This window comes from Spinacia oleracea, chromosome 2 (assembly GCF_020520425.1).
Source record: "Spinacia oleracea cultivar Varoflay chromosome 2, BTI_SOV_V1, whole genome shotgun sequence".
NCBI lineage: Eukaryota > Viridiplantae > Streptophyta > Magnoliopsida > Caryophyllales > Amaranthaceae > Spinacia > Spinacia oleracea.
Genome location: NC_079488.1, coordinates 37768576 through 37793406, shown reverse-complemented (window position 1 = coordinate 37793406; position 24831 = coordinate 37768576). Strand labels below are relative to the sequence as shown.

The 24831-nt window shown below is 38.8% G+C and overlaps 3 protein-coding genes across 3 annotated transcripts; 2 read left to right on the top strand and 1 right to left on the bottom strand.

Annotated features, from left to right (window-relative positions):
* Window positions 1–326: 326 nt before the first annotated feature.
* On the top strand, window positions 327–3293 carry LOC130466885 (uncharacterized). Its single transcript, XM_056835451.1, has 2 exons — window positions 327–1616; window positions 1851–3293. Exons 1-2 carry the CDS (start codon window positions 474–476, stop codon window positions 2142–2144), a joined length of 1437 nt encoding a protein of 478 aa, XP_056691429.1. The 5' UTR covers window positions 327–473; the 3' UTR covers window positions 2145–3293.
* On the top strand, window positions 2294–2950 carry LOC130467351 (uncharacterized). The gene has a single exon (XM_056835846.1). It carries the CDS (start codon window positions 2294–2296, stop codon window positions 2948–2950), a length of 657 nt encoding a protein of 218 aa, XP_056691824.1.
* Window positions 3294–7752: 4459 nt separating the features above from the next.
* Window positions 7753–9554, bottom strand: LOC110778240 (alkane hydroxylase MAH1). The gene has a single exon (XM_021982817.2). The coding sequence runs from the start codon at window positions 9468–9470 to the stop codon at window positions 7887–7889; it is 1584 nt and encodes a 527-aa protein (XP_021838509.2). The 5' UTR covers window positions 9471–9554; the 3' UTR covers window positions 7753–7886.
* Between the last annotated feature and the right edge of the window lie 15277 nt (window positions 9555–24831).

Here is a 24831-nt window from a genome sequence, read left to right as displayed (position 1 = left end):
GGAGGAACAACTTAGGTACACAGTTGCTATGGAGGTTCCAGTGGTGGATTGTGAGGATGATGGGATTGAGTATGTGAGGATTTATGACACACTGGATGCTGATGAGGTGTTTCCTGGGGTTTCTCAGCCACAACCTGAACCAGAGCAAGAGTCTCCCCCTCCTAAGAAACCTTCCAAGGCCAAACCTAGGAAGAAACTCACCCCAAAAAAGAAGACACCAAAACCTGCCCCCCCCCCCCCCCCCCCCCCCACAACCCACTGAAACCACAAACACACAAGAAACAACACCACAAACACCCCCACATCAAACTGAACCTGAACCAGAAACAACCCAACAAACACAGGGAGGACCCCAGCCCACACAACCTGAACCAGAGCAAGCTGGACCAGAACCAGTTGTTCCAACCAAACCCAAAAAAACAGGAAGGGCTAGACCTGAGGGGTTTAGGGTGGGGAAACCCACACTGGTGAAAATGGGAAAGTTTGTGTCTAAAGCTAGTATGGGAAACAAAAGGGCAGCTAGGACATGTAAGGGTAAGGGTGGTGCTGTGATATTTGAGGGTGAGGATGATGAAGACAGTGAGGATTCTGATTTTGAGGAATCTGAGAGTGATGATGGTGATGTAGACAGTGATGATGAATCAGACATAGGGGATTTCATTGTTGAGGAGGAGGAGTTGGCAAGTATGGGGGATGACATCCATGATATGTCATTTGAGGACTGTCTAGATGGGAGCTCAAAAAGGGACAAGAATTACAAGAATGGGAAGGTATATGTTGAGCAGCCCTATGGTTCTATTAAGCTTGAACCATGGTTGATATTTACAGATAGGGAGGCCTTCCTGGATGTCCTAAGAGACTACTGCATACAGGAAGGGTTTGGGTTGAGTGTGGAGAAGGCAGACAGTAGAAGATACACTGTTGTTTGTGCAGTGGAGGGTTGTGATTGGGGGATACATGCCTCAAAAATGGTGGATAAGTTTAGTAGGGCAATCAAATCCTTGACTGGGGAGCACAGACAGTGTGGTAGGCTTGAGGTTAACCCCATAGTGACCACCAAATGGTTGGTGGGGAAGTTGTTGCCAGAGATTGAGGCAAACTTAGATATCCCTGTCTTAACATTGAAGAAGATGACTCAACAGAAGTATAGGATACAAGTAAAAACAAGACTGTTCTACAAGGTTAAAGCATTGGCTAAGGAGGTTATTAATGGGAGTTTTAGTGAGTCCTATGCACTGCTACCTAGGTATGCAGAGATGATAAAGGATACTAACCCTGGGAGTTATGCACTGATCACATGGCATAGTGATCCTGGGGATGTGCAACCAAAGTTCAAGGCTTGCTTTTTTTCCTTTGGTGCACAAGTAAGGGGATTTCTTAAGGGGTGTAGGCCAATGATAGGAATTGATGGAGCTCACCTCAGTGGGTTTTTCAAGGGGATTCTTCTGTCAGCCTTGGGGATTGATGGCAACAATGAGATCTTCTTGTTGGCTTATGGGGTTGTTGACACTGAAAGTCAAGAGAGTTGGAACTATTTTATGAGGAACCTCAGGGCACTGTTTGAGAGAGAAGGCTGCAGCAGGGATGACTGGACATTCATCAGTGACAGAATGAGGGTAAGATCTTAACTTTTATCTCTTATTCATCTTTTTATAAATTCACCAAATACCCCTAAGTTTAAAGTTATTTCACCAAATACCCCTAAGTTTAAAGTATTTTCACCAAATACCCCTAAGTTTAAAGTTATTTCACCAAATACCCCTAAGTTTAAATAACTTCAGTACATTGTTTCACCAAATGCCCATTCACTCTAAATGTTTGCTTTGCTTTGCCTTGCTTTGTAATTTCAGGGGGTGGATTTAGCTGTTCATGAAAACTTCCCAAGGGCCACTAGAAGGTGTTGTGCTCAGCATCTGTACATGAATTGCAAGAATGGAGGTTGGAGTGGAGAACTTTTCCACAAGCTCTTCGGGATAGCTGCAAATGCCTACAACCCCTTTGTTTACAACAAGGCAATGGAGAAGATCACTGAATTTGATCCAAATGCAACAAAGTACCTGGACACATGTACTGAGCAGTGGTCAAGACATCAGTTTGATCCAGCAGTGTGTTGTGATCATAACACAACTAATTATGTGGAATAATTCAATGCTCTCACCAAGCCATACAGGGATTTACCTTTGTTGTCACTATTTGAAGGTAAAGTCTTCTATTTTTCTTCTCATTTGCTGTTTCTGTCAAAGTTTCAGTGACTGTTCTTATGTGTTTATTTGCAGCCATAAGGGAGTGGTCCATGGAGAGAATTGGGGTCAGGTTTGATAAAGCAGCAAACATGGAGCCTAACCACTTAACAGACTATGCCAAACATGAAATAGAGTTGAGAAGTGCAGAATCCAGATTCTGTTACTCTACTGCATGTGGTGGTGGGGAGTTTGAGGTGAAGGATGGCAATGTGAAGTTCCCAGTCAATCTACACAACAGAACCTGTGGGTGTGGAGTATGGCAGGGGTTAGGTATGCCCTGCAAACATGGCTTGAGGGTCATCTACAACCAGAGACTTGACCCTGTGGACTTTGTTTCCACTTATTTCAAGGGTGCTGCTTATAAACAGGCATATGCAGAGCATATGCACCCAATGGCTGACCCTACTCAGTGGCCTGGATCCACACTGCCCACTATTAAACCACCTGGGATCAAGAGGGGTGCTGGAAGACCTCAAAAACAGAGAAGGAGGGGTGCCATGGAAGCTAGAAAGAGGAAGAGGCACACTTCAGTTAAGTGTAGCAAATGCAAGGAGATCGGCCACAATGCAAGGACCTGCAAGTCTGGTGCAGGCACTTCCAAGGCACCACCAAAACAGAGAGCTGCAACAAATAAGAGGAAAACAACCTCTGATGGTGCAAGCACTTCCAAGGCAGCACCAAAGGGCAAGAAATCCAAGCAAGCCTGAGGGGGGAAATGATCTGTCAACATATAAGTTTTTTTGGGTAGTTTTTTGCACAAATGTTTTGATCTTGCAAATATTGAATGTTTTGTTTTTGAAGCTAAGAACAACATTAAAGTTAGTTGGTGCAATGTTTTGTATTTGAAGCTTAAACATAATTTCTTCCCATTTCGGTATTTTGTGCATATTTTGCAACAACAATAGTTAATGAAATGTGATATTATTACTCATTAATTGTGTTTACTTCATGATTACAAACAGTAGGATTACAAACATCAATATCCCCATTTGTATTACAACGTTAACTACTTTTTGTTGATGTTTTAGCTTTTTCTTCATTTGCTTCAATTCCTCTTCCATCTTATGGCTTCCCCTGTTTTCAGCATTTTCTCCTTCGTCTAAGCTTCCCCTTAGTTGTCCTTGCTGCCCCCTGTTTTCTTGCTCAACTACTCCCTTGCACCATCTTAGATTGTTGCAAGGATCACACTTGTAGTACAACCTTTGTGGATTGAGCGTTGTATCGGAGCTTCGGATGGAAAATTTCCTACCACAATAACAAACTTGGTTAGGTACTCTAATGTATGTGGACCATTGTGTGTGGATGATGATTTGGAAACAAAACTCATGACACAAATCTAATGAAATTAGCAAAGCAAAGCAAAACAACATCTACATGACAAGAAACATTCTGAAAATGGGTTTTTATAGCCAAGCAAGACCAACGGCTACTTTGGGGCATCAAAAACTAGCCGTTGGAACATCAGAATACATATTTCTAAGTTTGGGGCATTTGGTGAAATAAGTTTGATAATAGGGGTAGTTTGAAAAAAAGGGGCATTTGGTGAAATATGAAACTAGACTAACGGCGGACTAACGGACCGTTATTAGTAAGGGTATTTTGGGTATTAAGTCATTTGTCAGGGGGCATTTGGTGAATTATTGGAACTTGATGGGCATTTGCTGAATTACATCAAAACTCATGGGCATTTCATGAAATATCCGTACAATATAATAGGGTTTGCTTGGAGAACAATAAACCCTAATATCTAGAATATTCCAGAAAGATACTATGGGTATAATGGGCATCCACATAATATTTCATAACACTCTCCCTTGGATGTCCATTATTAAAGATTAAGGCCCTGTTTAGTTCACCTTATTTCTCCTGATCTGATCTGGTCTGGTCTGATCTGATCTGAACTTATTTTTTCTGATCTGATCTGATCTGGTCTGGTCTGGTCTGATCTGATCTGATCTGATCTGGTCTGATCTGATCTGATTCTTCTAAATTAAGTTTAAACAAAAATCTACATTTATTAATATTAAACGACTTACGTGTAAAATAAATGTTACACACATTTATAATATTGTTATTATTTACTTGACTTTGCTCATGATTTAACTACTCCGTATTCCTTATACTCCGTATTAGATAGACCTATACATGATCTAGATTGATCGGTTATGATCTAGACATATAAGTTTTGATCTGGATATGATATGTACAGATCGGTTCTAATCTATACATGATTTGTACATATAAGTTATGAACTGGACATGATCAGTTCTAATCTGGACATGATCTGTACAGAGTAGTTCTGATCTATACATGATATGTACAGTTTAGTTATGATCTAGACATGATCTAGACATGATATGTACAAATCAGTTCTGATCTGGACATGATATGTACAGTTCAGTTCTGATCTAGACATGATCTGTATAGATCAGTTCTGATCTGGACATGATCTGTACAGATCAATTCTGATCTGGAAATGATATGTACAGTTCAGTTCTGATCTAGACATGATTTGGACATGATCTGTATAGATCAGTTCTGATCAGGACATGATCTGTACAGATCAGTTATGATCTGGTCATGATTTGTACAAATCAGTTCTGATCTGGTCATGATCTGTATAGATTAGTTCTAATCTGGTCATGATTTGTGCAGATCAGTTCTGATCAGGTCATGATATGTACAGACTAGTTCTTATCTGGACATGATCTTTGCAGATCAATTCTAATCTGAACATAATCTGTACAGAGTCGATATCTAGACAAGTTATAATTTGGACATATCGATTCTGATCTGGACATGATCTGTACAAATCGGTTTTGATCTGAACATATTGGTTCTGTAAGGACCGGTTCTGATGTAGACAAGATCTTTGCAGATTTGAACATGATCTGGACATGATCTGTACAAGTCAGTTATGATTTGGATATTATCTGATCCTATCAGTTCTAGTCTGGATATATAATGGTTCTGATCTATAAAAATCAGTTCTGATATGGACATGACCTGATCATATCGTTTCTAACCTGAACTTAATGGTTTTAATTTGGACATGATCAATTTGAATGTTTTGTTAATGTTTTTTTATGCTTTAAATGATAGATTTTAATTGCACCGACAACAACATTATTTTTTATTAAAGCAATAATAGTAATAAAATATTAAATATAATAACAATGATATAAACATATACCAATAATAATAATAATAATAATAATAATAATAATAATGATAATAATAATAATAATAAATTAATAACAACAACAACAACAACAACAACAACAATAATAATAATAATAATAATAATAATAATAATAATAATAATAATAATAATAATAATAATAATAATATAACAATAATAATAATAATAATCTGGTCTGATCTGAACTTATTTTTTCTGATCTGATCTGATCTGATTAGATCTGAAATAAGTAATAAGGTCCTGAAATAAGGTGAACTAAACAGGGCCTAAGTCTCATTAAAACCTCACTGGGAAAACCCCGTGGGATAAATATCTAGTAATGGAAAATAGTACATCGTTCTTCATAATATGCTTGAGATGTTGCCTCATTAAAAACCTTATCAAGAAAACCCAGTGGGACAAAATCATGGTTAAGGGAAAAAGAGTGGAACGCGTATTTCTCTCCTTGATGAATACATCAATTGAGATCTTCTTGTGCAATCTATCCAATATTGTTGAGTATCTTCTCAAATGTAGCAGCACGGAGTTCCTTGAAAATTGATTCTCCAAAGCTTAACCTGAATCTTGAATTCTCCACTTGAACTGATGAGGTGAATATTTATATCACCAATGTTTTGAAAATAATACCCGTAACATCATGTGTTTTTCTCTATCTCATTCGATACATTTGTTTTCGAATTTCCCGATGCATAATATAAAAATACTTTACCTTCACCTGAGGTAAATACATTTTCTTGTACATGATATTACAAAACTTTTCCATACATATTGGACATATATAAACCTTCTTCTGGAGGTCATAAATGGTAGTTTTCTATCAATAATGATCAAACTTTCTTTGGTCATATATATTTTCATGGAAATACATGATAAATAACAATATCATCGTCCAACTTGGAGGTATAATATAGCTAATAACGTTATTTATGGTTTTTCTGGACCATAGCATAATATCCACTGGAAGGACATTACATACTCGTATCTTATATTTTAAGATGATTCATATTTGTACAAGAATTCATTTCATTTCATGAATAAATTAATATGTATATTTCAAAACTCTCAAATACTCAAACTACTGGTTGAGAAGACATTTTAAAGACACATTTTAGAGTTTTGATAATATCTAATCAGTTTTGGGATGTTGGTATGAAAAACTCAAAGGGATAGATGTTTAAGAACGTATTTGAAATGAGTCTTATAAACATATAACTAATCATATGAATCATGAAAAAGATTTAGAAAGTGTCCTTAGGTTCATTTGTTGATATTTGGGATCGAAAATACCAATATAATTTCTGTTTTCGCATGTGAAACTTAATTTAATTTAGTGGTTTGCATGTACGTTGTTCTTTTAAAGGTTTTCAAAACTCCAAGGGAGATGCCCTTTACCAAAGAGGAGTTGGATGAAGTTCGAGACAAGTGGGCTACTTATTTCAACGATTGTGAACTACCCTCAGTGTAATAAATAGAGCAGGCTTGTAGTTATCTATGACTCTTACATTATTTTGTTATTTATCGATTTAATTAATTACATTTGAATTAATTTGGTAATATTATTAAAAATTTGAAATTTATATCATTTTTTAGGAATATCAAGCTGATGTTTGGTGAAACAGTATTCTATAAACTATAATGCAGAATTTTATATTTTAAAATCAGAAATTATATTGCAGAATATCAGGAATTATATTGCAGATTTCTTTTTTTCTTTTTTTAAAAACTCAAAAGTTGCCCTTGTTTACAACAAGAGCTAGCAACTTATGTGAAGCTTATAAGTTGCCCTTGTTAAGGGAAACTTTTGATAATTTTATAAAAGTGACCCCCCCATAGATGGCACTTATGAAGGGCAACTTATAAGCCTACTTTAAGGGCAATTTATGATGTTTTTTCCTCTAGTGCAATTTTTGTTCTTCGATTTTCACGAACGGACGAAACCAAAAGTATGAGGAGTTTGAGAGTCTTTCGACTTCAGAGAGATATTCAATTTTCGTTCTTCAATTCTTAATTTCTATTCTTCAATTTTTACGAACCAACGGAAAATTGCGGGAGAGAGTATAGAGTCTTTCACTTCAGAGAGAGATTCAAGTTGCGGGAGAGATTGAAAAATAGAGTAAAGAGTATTTTTGGTTTTTTACAGGGGTGTGTTAAAGTAAATAAGAGTTGCGTATAGTAACGGTGATAATAAATTTAAATTTAATAATTTAAACCGAATCCATGGGCATTCGAGTCAAAACACTTCAGTGCAAGATATATAACTTACGCATCGTAATTAAGTTCCTTAAATCAAATAAACTTTTACTAACGTATTATAAACGTAATAGAAAAGATTTACTCATAATAACATTTTCATTACATAAAATATTCTATCAAATATATAACTACTTAATATATTAACATACACAATTATTATTCAATATACGATTCGATCGGGGTACTAATCACCGAGAACGACGTATTCTAACTTTAAACCCATACTTCATGCGAAAAATCATAGAGATACTTGGAACAACACGATGCTCATCAACAACTTCTATGACATAGTTTTGAATTATGGTAATGACAATAATCTTCATTTGTGTAAAGGCCATGTCTTTCCCTATGCAAGTTCTTGGCCCAGCATTGAAGGCTAAAAACTTGTATGATGGCTCATGTCTAATCTTTCCTTGTTCTGATATCCATCTCTCTGGCTTAAACTCATAACAATCGTCTCCCCATATAGATTTCATCCTTCCCATCGCATACATATTGAAAATAATTTGCATATCAGGATTCACATGGTGACCACTTGGCAGTATGTCCGCCTCAACAGGGGACTTAACCTCGAATACAACAGGAGGGTATAATCTTAAAGTCTCACATAGTGCACTATGAAAATACACTAACTTGTTACTCACCTCTTTAAAGTTCCCCCTATTTATTGTTATATTTTCTAGTTCTTTTTTGATCTTAGAAGCAACTGGTGGGTTTTTAAAGAGGAGGTAAAAGAACCAAGACAACGTAGCACTAGTCGTGTCGCGTCCAGCTAAGAAATAATTTAAAATTGTATCCCTTAAAAACTTTTCACTTTGAAAATCAATTGGACCCTCATAATTTTCATCTTGTTTTATATATAACGTTAGTAGATCGGTACTCACCTCATTATTGACGTCTTCATTTTCCATAGATGATTTTTCCTTACTTAGTGTTTCTCTCTTCAAAGCTATGAATTTGTAGATGAAGTTATCGAGGATTTTCCAAGCTTTCCTATACTTGTTCTCATCTCCTATATCTAACCACCTCTTGAACTTCCAAACATAAGATGGCACTGCATGGCGAGAGAAGAACACTTCTTCGACGTCATCCAAGGCTTTAGACGATGGAATGAAAGGAGAATCGATTGATAGAGATCCCGGATCATGATCCATGGCAATGATGCATATTGTATCAAATGTGAATCTTTGAAACAAATCTTGCAAGTCAACCTCGATAGAGTTCTTAGAGGCATGATCAAGGACGGGGATAAGTCCACTCTCCAACTTATCCCAAGTATTGTTGACCAAAAACTCATGGAACTTTGGATGATGAAAGAAAGATTGAGCTATTTTTCGATGGTATTTCCACACAAGAGAATCACAATTAGCAACACCATCTCCAAGTATATCTAACATTTCTTTCAACTTGGAGCCCTTTGGATAATTCCCAAAGTTCTTGCTCATCACATGGTTAACGTTGGCGGGATCAACGGTAGCCAAAACGTACATGTTGGTGAACCAAGGACCCTTAAAAAAGAAAGTAGAATGAGAATTTTCCATAACTTCAATGAAATAATCATGAATTCTATGGACGTTTTTAAGGACTGCAGGAAACATCCCTAAAAGAGGCCAGTTTGTTGGGAGCCTATTTTTTCTACGTAAGAAGTAGCAACAGAGAAGAAGAAGGGGGAAGAGGGGTATAAAAATTACAACGTACTCCATTGTAAGGTCGTAAGAAGTAGCAAGTAAGGTCGTATACTCGTACGTACTCCCTTGTTGGGGAACGACCATTGGGAGTGAGTATATATTTCTTGTTGGGGAACGACCATTGGAGTGAGTATATATTTCTTTCAGAGTTTTAGTTAGGCACTTGGGCTTATTGAATGCACCAAGAAAAAAAAATTCATTGCGGAGAGGGAGTAAAAAAGTTATAGTTGAGCACTTGCACTTAATGAATGCGCACAACAACTTGAAAGATACGACATAAATTATATTGCACTTAAACAATGAAAGAAGTGGGGTAAATGTCGATTAAATATACTTCCTCCGTTCTGAAAATATGGCACCATTTCTTTTTTACTCTATTCACGTTACGACTTTGATCATTTTTTGTGATTCGTACGTAATGAAATTTTTGTCATGTGGGGTTATGTTAGATTCATATCGATATATATTTTCTACATATTAATTTTTTATAATTTTTAATTGCACACAATTTGAGATATTAAAAGTCAAAGTAATGGTTAAATGAGTAAAAGTCAACCATGGTGCGATATTTCCGGAACGGATGAAGTATACTACCTCCGTTTCAAAAAGATCTTTACAGTTACTATTTGCACGGACTCCAATGCAATATTTAACTACTAATATATCCAATTTTGTATGGGAAAAAATTATAAAAATTTGATATTCTGAAAATACATTCCGAGACCAATTTAACAAGATCTTACATGTAACTTTTTGATGTATATAGTGGTGAGAATTTACGGTCAAAGTTTTTATACTTTGGACACATTTTCCAAAGCGTAAAGAACTTTCTGAAACGGAGGTAGTATATAATTAAAGTAGAGTGGTGAGAAATGAGAGTTAAGCAAATTCCTAATACTCCACTCTCAGCTATGCCACATCATACCCGCTTAAAAGGCAACTTATTAATTTATATCTTCAATCATGCACCAATCAAGCAAGAAGAATAGAAAATTAAAACTACTAATATGGGGGGTGGGGGACTATAACAAAAATATTTAAAGAATGAAATAAAAGTACAAATAAAAAAGGAAATTTTTATTAAAAATAAAATAAAAAATATCAAACATTAGGTGCAAAGAAAGGGGCATATTTCATTCTGCAAATCATGTTTTAAGTTTGCGTTCCATCAAGAGTGACATATATGTGATATAATTCTATATGCGAATACAAATGTGTATGACATAGTTTTAATAATTGAAGACGTAAAATTCAAAGATATTGACAATCTTGATTTTCTTAAATTAAGTTGCAAATCTCAGGTAACAAAAAAATCGGTTTTGAAATATTTAATCCAATATGAACTGATCCAATTTAATTTAGATCCGAATTAAAATTTGGTGAGTATTTAATCCAAAATCTGAATCAAATTAACTTTTTTATCTAATATTTTTAATAATGCGGTAAAAGTTAAATTAAAAATCAGCTCAATTTTTGGCCCAAAGCACGCAGAACAACACCAACCATTCAATAAATATAAATATTGTAAAAGCAAAGTAGTGAAGCACGTAAGACTCACAAACCCCAATCTTCGATTCATGCACCAACTAAAATGAAATTCCAATGACATTAAAAAAGAAGAAGTAAGGTTACAAATTCGAATAATATAAATGTGATGATTGACTATTTCCTGCAGATTTCATTTCTTTTTAAATAACAACGGAATATAAATATAAGTAAGGTTACATATCTCCAATTAAAATGCCAATTGTTGTTTCCCAAAGTGAGTTACTTCTTGCAGAGTTGCAGGTGTTTATTACTCGTATTATGATGTAAGGAGCTAGGGTTAAGGCTTGGCTTGAAAAGTTTTAGTTGGAAACTTGCATGGGCTTATTAGGGAGGACAATATTAAATGTATATCTATGTATTCGATCCATTAGTAATTATTAAATGAATGGATAACCGAAGTAAACGGATGAGATAGGGGTGACGGATCAGGTCGGATACGGATGACGCTCGCTTCATCCATTAAGCATCGATCAATCTGTTTAATGTATTTTTCATCCAAAATTTTAATAAAATATTAAATATTCAAGTAAAAAAATTAAAATTCCTGTTGCAAGTTATTTTTTTTCAAGCATTTATTGTAGTTTTTATTATTTCTTCATATAAAATAAATTTGTATAGATGAAAATGGTTATATATTAGAGTTGATGTAATTTTATTTTATTTAATATAAAAAATGCATCCGTTAGTCACCTGATTCACACCCACCCGTTTTATCCGCAGATGATGGATGAGTGGATGCGGGTGATGGGTTAAACGGGCGAGGACGGATGGATGCGGGTGGAGCATATTGATAAACGGATGGATGCGGATGAAGCTCCACCTATTCCGAATCCGATCCATTGACATCCCTAGCTACGGCCAATCGCTTGGAAGAGTGGCATCAATTGTATTACCACTCCCTTCATTCTTAAATAATTGTCATTTTACCTTTCGCACGGTAATTTAGAGGGAGCAAGTTGGATGTTTATTTATCTTATATCCTATATTAAGAATAGTAATTCAAAAACACTATCATCGTTGAAATTGTCTTGGAAATTACATTTTTCATTTTATTAATTAAGCATTTTTTTTAATGGTTCCCCCCTTTTTACAATAATCACCCTAATACTTTAGTGTAATAGCTTAAGTTATCAAAGCGAAAGTTATGTCCATAATCCTAAAGCGGCAATTAAAAAGGACGAAGAAGTTAGTCAAAGCAACAATTGAAAGAAAGGGAGGGAGTAATATATTGTCAGAAAAAATTAGACTTCTTTCATTCCTTCAATATTGCACCATTATTAATTATCAATTTATTTTCTAATGTATCGTAAAAAAAAAAATTATTACAAATGCCACAATTAAAAAGGAACTGGAAAGGTTATTTAAGGGGACAATAATAAAAGAACGAAGAGAGTAAGGTATTACCAAAAAAAAATTATATTATACTCCTTCCTTCCTTAAAAGATTGCTCCATTGTAATTTTTGGTTCAAACTTTGTATACTTGAACATGAATTCTTACTAACCTATAAGAAATAATATAGTCATGTCAAATCTTCTGAGATTCCATTCATTTCAATATATATTTTTGAAATATCAACTTTTTATAATTTCACACATATAAAATTAGAGATATTTATACTTTAAGTTGTGCTTAAAAGACTGTGAAAAGTCAACTTGCATAATCTTTTAGGGATGATTAGAGCAATGACTAGTAATGTGGGCATTAACACAGTCAGTGTGGTTGTTAGATGTGATCGAATTTCATAACTATGTGGTACAAAGTATCGATTGATCAATTTGTGATCTAACAAATGAGTGATGAGAAAGGTGAGATTAAGATTGTTGTACGTGTCACAAGGTTGATCCAATCAATAAAGTTGAATTTTTTTTTTTTTTTTTGACAATAATAAAGTAGAGTATAAGTGAACTAAATGAACCTACTAATTTAGGTTTCGAACAAGATTTTTTTTTTAAGAATATGATAAAACTTAGGGAAATTTGTCAAATACAACTTAATAAAGTTGTCATTTTGTCAATTACAACTTCAAACTTTCAAATTTGTAAATTACCAATTTAAATTTTATACTTCACTTTAAATTACCACCTCAGGTTATTTTCCGGCAAAAATCATCGGAATATGACGTCATTAACCAAAAGGAAAGTTAAAGTTATAGGTTACCATTCTGTCGGATATAACTTTTCTCACTACTACAAAAATGGGCAAAGATACCCTTAATAAAAGACTCGTTGATCGATATAACGGGTCTTTTTAGTATAAGAAATCTAATATTATAGATAACGGGTCTCTTATGAGTCAAAGGGCCCACATGGGCAATTTTTTTTATGCAGAAAATAGATTAAGAGAAACAAGAGACCCTTTATTCAACTAAACGGGTCTCTTATATACCACGAGACCCACTACTCTCTCATAGAAAAATAAGGCAAAATTAAGAAAGACCCGTCATCTGACATAACCGTCTCTATTTCCTTCATTTGTCCTGGCACCAAAAAAAAAATTGGCGAAACCAATATTCGCCCTATTGTCTATCCCTCTTTCTTCTTTCGGTCTTCCCTCGATATAGATGTTAGGGCAACGCAACCATTGACGAACTCACTACCACCGGCAAATTGCATTACCACCAGAGACCCGCGCTATGATGGTCGACTTCACTATCACCGGCGACTTCACCATCATTTCAAGCGAACTACAAATTTAGGTTTTTGTTCTCATCACTCTCTTTTTATCTTTAATTCTTGTTTTGAATTTCTGAATTTCTTGTGGTTTCTTTTGATTTTCGATTTCAATTTGTAATTTCTGCTACAAGTTAGGTATTTTTTTCCTGAAATTTTCAACTTCAATATCAACCACGTTGGATTTTTTTTTTGAGGGAAAATAATTGTTATCTAATGACCATTACTAAAGAGGCCACCTTCAGAAAACAAGCTTTTCTTCTATAAATTATCCGTTGGTTAGTTGTGTGATAATGTGAGGGGGTCGAAAAAGCACGAGGCTAATGTGTGACCTCGTCCCTCGTGGGTATGACGCTTCTTTTTGTCAAATCAAGTGTAATTGGATTTCCTGTGAGTTTACACCCAATTGACTAGTAATATAGGAGTCGCCATTCAGTTTTTAACGACAATGAGAAAAACTGACAAAATCCGGTTATCGTGACATAAAGTGAGTGCAATTATGTTTGACCACGACGGCCGTAGGTTCCCTTGTGATCCCTGGTGGTGGGGATCGCTCAACGTACACCCGCAGGGTAGAGATTGAGGGTTCGGGGGACTGTAACTACCGAGAGGAGTACTCGCTCTTCGATAACCCCAGAGGCAGGATATCCTTACTAGCTCAGCATAAATAATTGAAGGGACATGCGTTAACTATTAAACTAATCTGAGTTGATTTTAATAATATGCAACATATAGTACTAGATCGAGCGCGATTATCTGATTTAGATTGTTTTAAGGGACCTAGCATGATAATCCAATTTCCCAAAAATATCATATTTATTAAGCGTGATCGAACAATCAGATTTTAGTTAGTTTAATAGTTCATAAAAGGGCGAGGAAAGCAATTAAACCATGGAAAAGGGACACATTACGACGCACCCTTGAGAGGTGCGTCACGGTTCTCAGAAAACTAACCACTTTGACTTTTCTATTTCTCCTTTTATTTAACGAATCTCAAATTATGGGACGGGATACGTTCTGTTCGATTTATGGATCGATTGCGACAGAACGCGTGATCAGTTTTGCAGCGTGAGGCTTAGGCTCAGGGGTTTAGAGTCAATACTCAGAATATAATTGTGTATTGTGTATTCTTTTCACGTCGAACTTAAGGCCCTATTTATAGAAAAGAGTTCGTGGAAAGATAGAATTGCAGAATCTAATCCACGAGGAATTAGGAAAAAACACTTACCAGGTATTTTCAGCGCCCAGAGCCAAGCGTTGAAAATAGGATATGGGCTGTTTTTCTTAGTCAGATTCGGGTTCCTAGAATCCGGAGTATTTGAGATTTAATTGAGTCTTGTAGTGCGTATTAACCTTGTGACGGGATGCGTCTGGGCCCGTTACGAACTCTAGGCTCGTTAGGATTTTAATTAATACGTAACTCTTATTTTCGAATCGTATTAGGAATAGGATTCTCTCGCAATTTCTATCTCATTTAGGATTTATGTTGGAGTGCAACACCTAATTCTGACAGGTTTCCATCTTTTATGACTTGCCACTTTTAATAACTACCCATTACGGCAGTTACTATTTTTAGCAGGTTTTCATAAATAGCAGGTTTCTATAAATAGCAGGTTTTGGGTGAAATGAAAAGGGGAATTGAGATTCGTTATTTTATAGGAGATGCGTTGTCAAGTGGAGATTTACGTTTTCATCATCGAACCTTCCCTTTCGGGAATGGGGACAAAAGTAGGTGTCTACAGTTAGCCCCTACTTTGACTGAGTCTTGGAGTAAGACGATGGTCAAAGTATTAGACGGAGTGCGTCGCACAAGCCATGGTGACCTGTTTTGGCGAGGGTCTCACGAGCCCCCGAGTGATAACATTTGACTTAAGGGTCATCACTTGAAGTGTCGACATACCCCTCACGTGTCATTGGGATTTGTCAACGGATATTATAGAATACTCCCTCACTTTGTCATTGGAAGTATCTAAAGAGGCGTAGGAACTCCCTCACTTTGTCATTGGGAGTAGCTACAGATGTTTTTCGAAATCAAAGCTATAAAGTTTAATTGGGCCTGGCCAAGCCCAATCACGAGGTAAAAAAGGTTTTTAAAGATTCTCATTTTTAGGGTTAGCTAAACGAGAAAACCCCCTTGTTTTTATGGGACGTAAAACGAAGGAAAATTCAACACATCGTTCTTTTTGGAAAAAACGGAAAACCAATCTTTTTAAATTTTGGAAAAGAGGGAAACTATTCACATCGTTCTTTTTTGGAAAAAACGGAAAACCAATAACTACTCACATCGCTCTTTTTTTGGAAAAAACGGAAAACCAAAAGCTACTCACATCGTTTTTGGGAAAAACGGAAAACCAAAGGCTACTCACATCGTTTTTGGGAAAAACGGAAAACCAAAGGCTACTCACATCGTTTTTGGGAAAAACGGAAAACCAAAAAAGTTATCGCTGCAGCGACTAAGGACCTGCGCGGTTAGTGACGCAGACCCCGCCGGCTAAAGATGGCGAGCATGTCCGCTAAGGGTGGACACCCCGTCCGATAGAAGTGGACGAAATTTGTTTGTGTTTATTTTTTTTGAAAATAAGGACCTACGTGGTTTGCGCCGTAGACCCCGCCGGCTGAAGATGGCGAGCCTATTTTTTGAAGATTCTATTTTCCGAAAACTGAGGATCTGCGCGGCTAGTGACGCAGACCCCGCCCGCTGAAGGTGAGCGAGTCCTGTCCGCTGAGGGTGGACGTCCCTGAATTCGTTTTCCTATTTGGAACTCGCGCGGTTCGTGGCGCGATCTTGCCCGATTGAGGTAGGCAAGTCCCTATTTCATTTGTTCTCGTGATTTCTTTGAGAATTTCTTTTCTTATTCATTCTTGCAAAAGCGAATTCTTTCGAGGGATGCTCGGATTTTAGTTGTAACCTGAACGTGGGTTGACAACGGGTTTAGACGGACCTTCGTCTTGCGACCGTCTGCTTTCGTGGTTTTGAGCTAGTCTTTACGGCTCGATTTTTGCCACTAATTGGTCTTTGATCAGATGACCATGCACAAGTGTCAATGACGACCTCTTCCTGAGGTCGAACCTGCTTTTTTTTTTTGAGATATCCAAACATGAGATGGTGTATGGCGTAGTCCGGGAATGTAATTTTGATTGTGCGCTCCTTGTTGGAGTATATTTTTTCGCGAGCCCCCAAGCACTGGGGCTCGTCGGTCGTTTTTCGTATCTTGTAATCATGTTTGGGGTCATGCTCGTATGTGCGAGCGACCTTTTATAGTAGTGTGCTACTTTAGCGAAGCTGTGGAGTGCGACTTCAGTTTTCAGGCGACATCTGGTTTTAGCTTGGCCCGGATTAATCCTTTGACAGACAAATATTTTTTATTTGGAAAACCAACGACCTAATGACACACATTTTTGGTGTTTCGAAGAATGACCATGATATTTATTTTGATTTGAAAAGTGTACATAAGCATTTTCTGAGACAAGTCTAAGTTTCGACCAAGTTTTTTTATTTTTTTGCTTATTTGGGAGCTAAAGGTGCTTTTGGGCTTGATCCTACTTGCAATAGGGCCTCATGTTTAACAACACGGTTTTAAGTCCTTTCCTGTTCCGCGTTTTTGTGAAATCTGGGCCCTGGGCTGCATTTCCGGCGCCCAAGGCTAGGCGTTAAACATTTTGGCGCCCAGCCATGGGCGTTGGAAGTCTTTTCATGGTGATATTTGACTTTCGGATTTCCTAACACGTTTTCGAATGGGATCAGGATGTCACTGGGTGCGTTCAGCTATATATAGGGGCCAGATACGTCCCTATTTTCCACCACTCTCAATTTCTTTCTCTCTTTTTTGCTGTGTTTTAATTACTCATTGCTTTTACCATGTCGATCCCTACTTTCTCACACCAACAGACTGTTAGGCGTTGGTTACGGGCCCTTACTCCCACAGAAAAAGCTTTGTTAAAAGAATACCACTTAGAGGCACTTTTAGGCTTACAACAAATTAATATTGATTATAACTTTCTGCATGCTGCCCTAAGCTTTTGGGACTCCGATCATCATGTTTTTGCCTTTCGGGGCAACGAAATATGTCCTTTGCCAAATGAATTTGCTGCGATCCTTGGTTATCCTACTAATGCTACTCCTGTTACCCCTGGCACTATTGAAGAGGGTAAAACAACCATAGGGGCTTTCCTAGGACTAGATGATAACATGTTTGCTGAAATTGTTGTAGGTGACGAGGTTAACTTGGCAAAACTTGTAAAACATCACTTTAGGCCTAGTAAGAATATGACCGAACATAAATTGAATATTCGAGCCCTTGTATTTTGCTTGTTGAATCACTATTTGCTGTCGAATAACAATGGCGCGTTCGACGACATAAGGTTGATCCCCTTGATTAGCCAGATGGAAAGTTGCTATTCTATTATGCCGTTGGTTGTTGCCGAGACTTTGCTGAGTGCGGATGAGCTGAAGAAGGATGCCAAATCTGAACATTTTAAGGGAAGCCCCATATTATTGAAGGTAAACGATTTTTCCTTGCGTACGTATACACGTTTTTTTTTGCGTACACAATGAGTTTCAGCCCCCAGGGCTGGGCGCTGGAATTTTCGGCGCCTGGTCCTGGGCGTTGAAACTGCGCACCAGGAATCGTTTTCTTTTATTATTTTTTGATCGTGCCCGCTTTTTGCAGATTTGGCTCGTGGAACGGCTTAGACTTTTGGAAGCTCCTGCCGATCCTAAACATTATCTCCCTATAGCCTTAGGTAACCGAAAATACTTGCACCAAGGCCAGGACGAGGCCGAATGGACCTCCTTTTTTACTTATGGCATTTGTTCTATTAAGTGGGTGGTACCATGGTGGGGTTTGACTACTATGACAGGGTGTTCTGATGTATCGGTTTATGTTTCTTTGTTGGGGCTATCTCGTCCCATTTATATTTTCCCTTACCGAGTCATGCGTCAATATGGTTTAAGGAAGACTATCCCTTTTTCTGATACGGTACCACCTAAGGTAGCGGCCTTTTCACAAGCACGGGTTCTAGCGTGGGCTAAGTATTATGATGGTCTCCCGCGTTGGGCCGTAGCTACAAATGGCTTTGTGGGTCTTTCTAAAAACTATAAGTTGTGGATGAGCTCCGATGATAAAGATGTGAGGACCGAGGCTCGAAATGGGGAGCCGGCTGAGCTTTTGATACCTCGTATTCGTGTTAAGTATGAGGGTCCTGATTCTGCCAAACCTCGTACCTATAGTATTAAGACTGTGAAAGCTCGTCCTTATCGAAAGCGAAAGGAAGTTCCTCCCCGTTCCAGTTTCAGGCCTAAAAAGATGCCTAACATGAAGGGGACTGCTGTTGTTAAAAGAAATGCAAGCTCTCGCGGAGATCGTCGCCGGAACAATGTATGGGTTAGGAAGGCTCAGCCGCCTGTAGAAACAGTGGCTAGTCTAGTTGATGATAATAATCCTTCTCCCACCATTGTCTGTGCCCTTGAGGCTGAGCGGGCTATAACTGAGAATGTTTCTGAAGCCTTGGCATCTTTGGAAGTTAGTGTCCAGGAGCCAGTTCTTATGGACATTGATATTGGGGCAGCGCAAAAGACTGTGGGGGTGGATCCTGCGAACATTGCCCTCTACAAGACTTTATTTGATGATCCGGAAGAACTAGAGTAGTGTAGTTCTTGCTAGGGTGTAGGTGCCCTTTATTTATTTCAGTTGTGTTTGTTTTTATTCTTAGCACTTTTGTTTTCCTTCTTATTATTTTTTTCAATAAAGGCGTATTTTTATTTTTCATTTTCATTTATTTTTGTTTCTCCTCTTTTTTATGTTTTTATATGTCTAACACTTTTTGCACAAAGAATATGTGTTTTTTTTATTGGACCGAATCCTTGGTAAGGATTGCCTACGTATCTTGTTAGAATCAGGTCGCGCGTAGTTCTAGCTTTAGAATAAGTTCTAGTATGCCGGATTTCGGTAGATATGCCCTGAGGTGGAAGCATATTACTTAATCGGTCAAATGAGTGAAGTATTATCATTATTTGCATCTGCCGTTTTTTGCCATAAGTCGCGTAAAAATGAAATTCGACTAATTTGTGTGGCTATATTTTTGGTAAGCCTATTTGGATACGTACTGTACCCCCCAAGTGTTCGTTATTTTTCCGTTGTGTGCGGATAAAATGACGAGCACTTCTGAAAAGAAAATCTTTGGCAGGCAGAGAGTTTCAACGCCCAGGCTGGGGCGTCAGAAATTTCGGCGCGCAGCCCTGGGCGCTGAAAATGATTTATGGCGGTCGTTTTTGACGCTTTGCTTCACATGTTCTTGTATTTATTTCTTTTTTGTGCCTTGATTTTTGCTCGTATTTAAAGTCAATTTTGAGGCTATTTTGGAGGCTTTTTTGACTGTTAGCGTGAAATGCATTTTTTTCCGGATTAATTTTTTCTATTCGTGACTCGAAACAGTTTTGAAAATGGAGTTAGGGTGCGGAAGTTATGAAGATCTTTGTGTAGGCTTTTGAGTGGGTTGAGGTGCGTGTTGATGCGGGGGGCGGTGTCTATTTTTTATGAGTTTTTTTCTTGAGCAACCTTTGTATTGTTTGAATTTGATTTCCTTTTGATTTCTTTGGGTTGCATGGATTGATTTTTATGATGACACTGGTTGACTTTTATGTTTTGGGGATATGAATGGGATGGTGCGGTTTATTTTGTGGGTTTCGGGAATTGGTTCCCATGGCACTATTTCAAAACCGAGTGGGCTTTGTTTGTTGGGCCTAGATTGGGCCGCCTCTTTATTTTTATATTTTGCAAGTACATTTGGTGCTTATTTAGTGTTAGAATAAAATTTTTAGGAGAAATATTACGCCTTTATTGATTCGGAAAGTAAGAAAAACACACTGAAATAAAACTGACCTATATTCTAAGGGGCCTTAGGACCATCTAAAGTCTCTATTATTTTTTCTACCAATCTAAAGAACTACTAGGCGCTTTTTACTAATGGTGCTCTATGTGGCTCAAGCCTGGGGTTTAGTCTCATAAAACTTCGGTCCTTCACCGGTACTCATCTTGAATTCTATTCCTTTTGCATTGACCCACTGATATGTCTTCACCCATCCGTTCTCGATCTCTTCTAGTGTTGATGAAGGAGAGATTAACCGGGTTGGATCGAAACCTTCATCTTGTAAAGCTAAGGTAGTCATCACAGTCTCGTTCTCCATAGGCCTGGATTCGTTGAACAATGTCCATAGAGCCTGGTTGTCTAATATTTCAGCTGTTTTAGTCTTGGTGAGGTGGGGTGCCTCATCCAAGGTGTGGCAGTCCTGGAAAATTTCAAATCCGGTTTTTAGCAAGCCATCCTGAACGAAGGGTTCAGGGAAATCGCAGCATGGGTGTTCTTCTCCTTCCCGAACGAACATCCCGTTAAGGGTTCTTTGATATGGGGGAAGGAGGGTGGTTTGTTTGGCTTTGTTAATGTAACACCCCCAATTTATTAGCTATTAATAAATAAGAATATAAAAGACTTTATAATAAATTTGCGGAAGCTTACACCTAATTCGGAGGTATCACCGCCACGCTTGATCACATTGTCAAGTGCTAAGGCTTACAATACTCAAACTATTACAACTCGATTACTAGGTGGTCTATTTAAACTAAAAGTATTAAACGGTCATACAAGACTAAACGATAATATTGAGCTCCTTCAACTTGTAATTGCATCTTTCACGATCGATCTGCTCCAGTCAATCTTGACTGCTCACCATAGTGGACAAATTCCAAAAGGATCGTCGCAGGGCCACCATAAGAAAAAGACATGGCCGCAAACACACATAACAAATAAACACAGACGTCAGCAAAAGCTGCATAATCAACGCTTATTGAATAACCAGACATATAATAATAATAATAATAATAATAATAATAATAAATAATAATAATAATAATAATAATAATAATAATAATAAAAAAAAAAAATAATAATAAATAAAATAAAAATAATAATAATAAAATCCTCTCAAAAACAGGCGATTAGGGCACGATGTTTACGTGCGTTTAAGGCTCCCTCCTCGTCGATCATCCAGGGATCTCCGGCGTCGGCGTCGGTGTGCCGGGGTCTGGCGAGGGCGGTCAGGTGTCAGGCGACGGCGTTCAGGCGGTTTCCAGGCGGTTTCGTGGGGGTTTTCGCAGGTTGTTAGCAACGATTTTCACAGCCTTTTCCGGTGGTTAAGCAGGCATTTCCGGTGGTTTTCAGGGGGCTTATGTGTCGGCGGTTTTCAGGCATTTCCGGTGGTTTAGCGCGGCTTCAGTTTCAGGTTCGTGGGTTCGTCAGTTCGGCAGTTCGGCAGTTTCAGTTTGGGTTTCATTTTGGGTTTTCAAACATTTCCGGTGGCTTTTCAGTTGTTCGGTGGTTTGGGTTTCAGTCTGGGTTTCAGTTCCGTTCGAGAGTTTCAAGTGCGTTTGTTCGTAAGTTCGTGGGTTGTTCCGTTTCAGTCTGGTTCGCAGGTTGGTGTTGCGTTTTGGTTTTGGTGTTGCAGTTTATGTTTTTGGTGTTGCAGTTTGTGTTTCGATCATTTCCCGGCAATTTGGAGATCACTTTGGGGTTCTGTTTCAGTCGTGGGTTTCAGTTTGGTGCTCAGCTTCATTTTGGGGTTCTCTTGGGCGTTTTGATCTTCTCTTGTGTGCAACAACCGTGATTGTTGTTCGTGAGTGTTTTGTTCACTTGGGTGTTTTGATCGTGAGTGTGCAACAACCGTGAGTGTGTTCTCTTGGGTGATTTGTCCTCTTGGGTTTGCTGTGTGGTGTTCGTTGGTGTTCGTTGGTTGAAGTTACTTTTTGGTTGAAGTGCTTTGTTATGGCGGCTTCCGTAGAGAAGTTTCATTGCCCTTTTGTGGGTCTTAGCGGGTGCCAGGATGGAGGTGGGCGTGGTTTGGTGAGGAGTTCTCTGATCACTCACTTACGTGATCGACATTGTTGCACTGGTGTGCGGGATGTAACCCGTCATTCCCTTACTACCAATTTGCAGGTTTTTACTACGGCTGAGGTGACCTTTCGTCGTATGGGAATTTGGTTATGTGGAGATTGTTTCAAGACGCATACTCATCGTATTAGGTGTCGTCATGGCAGTGCTTCTAGTACGGTTTTTGTGGACCCACCTGATTCTGGGGATGGTACTATTCGTTTTACTCTCTACGGTATTCAAAAACCGCAAGCTCCTGCTTCCGAGCTGTCTACTTCTGTTGCGCCTCGAGAACATCATTTTTCTTTTGATGTTGCTCTTCTAAACACTTTATGGTCCAAGCGGCTGCGTTCTGTGAAATCCATCCCTCCCAAATGTCGTTTGGGTTTTTCGCGAGTTCTGAAAGGGGCGCTTGATAAGGTGATTTGCAGGCCAGATGACATCGCTTGTTGGGTTCAGTTGCTCGTGTTACCTCTTTGTGTCCTCAAGACTTTTTCTCCACGAAGTAATCGTGAGTGTTCCTCCGGTGTTAGGCGGCGGCAACAGGAAGAGAGTATCACCTCTGCTATTCGTTCTTGGGGTGTGCCTGGTGGTTCTGAGCAACTTGTCATAGACACATTGGCTAGTGTGTCTCCCCCTCTATTGGATGTTGACGACGACCATGGTTTGGCGGAGCGTAATATTAAGCAATGCAAGAGAAAGATTTCTGACGGTCACTACACTGCTGCCGTTAGGGTTCTTTCTTCCTCAGGTCTTGCCCCTTACAATGATGCTACTCTTGCAGATTTGCAAGCAAAGCACCCTTCCGTTCCGGTCCCTACCTTACCGGATATCCCTGTTGATCACCACCTTATTGCTTCCTCCGCTGTTGTTTTGGAGCAGATTATGGGCTTTCCGCGTGGTACTTCGTGCGGTAGAGATGGCTTGCGTGCTCAACACCTTTTGGATTGCTTGGGTGGTGCTGCTGTAGCTGTTTCTGATGAGTTGGTGGATGCTATCACTCAGGTTGTTAATCTCTTTCTTGCTGGAAAGTGTCCCGCTGAGCTTGGAGGATACATTGCTAGTGCTCCTCTTACGCCACTTATTAAGCCTGGTGGGGGTATTCGGCCTATTGCCGTGGGCACTATTTGGAGGCGCCTTGTTTCTAAGGTCGGGGCAGCTTTGATTGGTCCGCGTTTAGGAAACTACTTTGGAGGTCTTCAGTTTGGAGTTGGGGTTCCAGCTGGTGGTGAGGCCATTCTCCATGCTGTCAATCGGTTGGTTGAGGCTCGTGGGGCTGATGTTGGCCTCTCTATGTTATTGGTGGATTTTCGGAATGCGTTCAATTTAGTTGATCGTTCGGCTTTGTTGCGTGAGGTACGGCTTCATTGTCCTGCTCTTTCGCGTTGGGTTGAATTCTGCTACTCTTCTCCAGCGCGGCTGTATTTTGGGGAGCATACCTTGTGGTCTTGTCAGGGTGTACAGCAAGGGGATCCTCTCGGCCCTTTGCTTTTTTCTCTGGTTCTACATCCATTGGTGTGTCGAATCAGAGACTCATTTGATCTATCTCTTCAGGCTTGGTACTTGGACGATGACACTATCGTTGGTGACACTTTGGTGGTTGGACAGGTCTTGGAGTTGATTTTGGAGGAGGGTCCTCATTTAGGTCTCCATGTTAATGTTGAGAAGACGGAGGTTTTCTGGCCTTCGGAGGACCCCCGCAGTCGTCTAGAGGGTGTCTTTCCTACGGATATTGCTCGTCCTGCGCTTGGTGTTAAGTTGCTTGGTGGCCCAGTCAGTACGGATTCCTCTTTTTGTAAGGAGTTGGTTTCGCAGCGTGTGTCGAAGGCTATTGTATTGATGGATGCTGTAGCCAAGCTTAATGATCCCCAGTGTGAGTTGTTGCTTCTTCGTGCGTGTACTGGAGTTTCTAAACTCTACTTTGCTATGCGCACTTGTCCGCCTCATCTTTTCGAAGCGGCCCAATTATCCTTTGATGTGGCTTTGCGGGCTTCTTTAGAGCGCATCGTGACTGCTTCGGGACCTGGTTTCGGTGACTGGCAATGGCGCCTTTCCACCTTGCCTTATTCTTATGGAGGATTGGGTGTTTATTCAGCTGGTGATGTTCGGCATTATGCTTTTCTTACATCCCGTTTGCAGTCTTCTGGTTTGCAGGATTCGCTTCTTCGGCTTTCAGGTGTTGATGGTCCGGGACCGGCCTTTGACGATGCTCTTGGTCTTTTCAATAGGACCGTGGAGACCGACCTTATGCGTAGCCCTAGTGAGATCGCTGCCCCCAGACTCATGAAGAAATTGGCAGACATA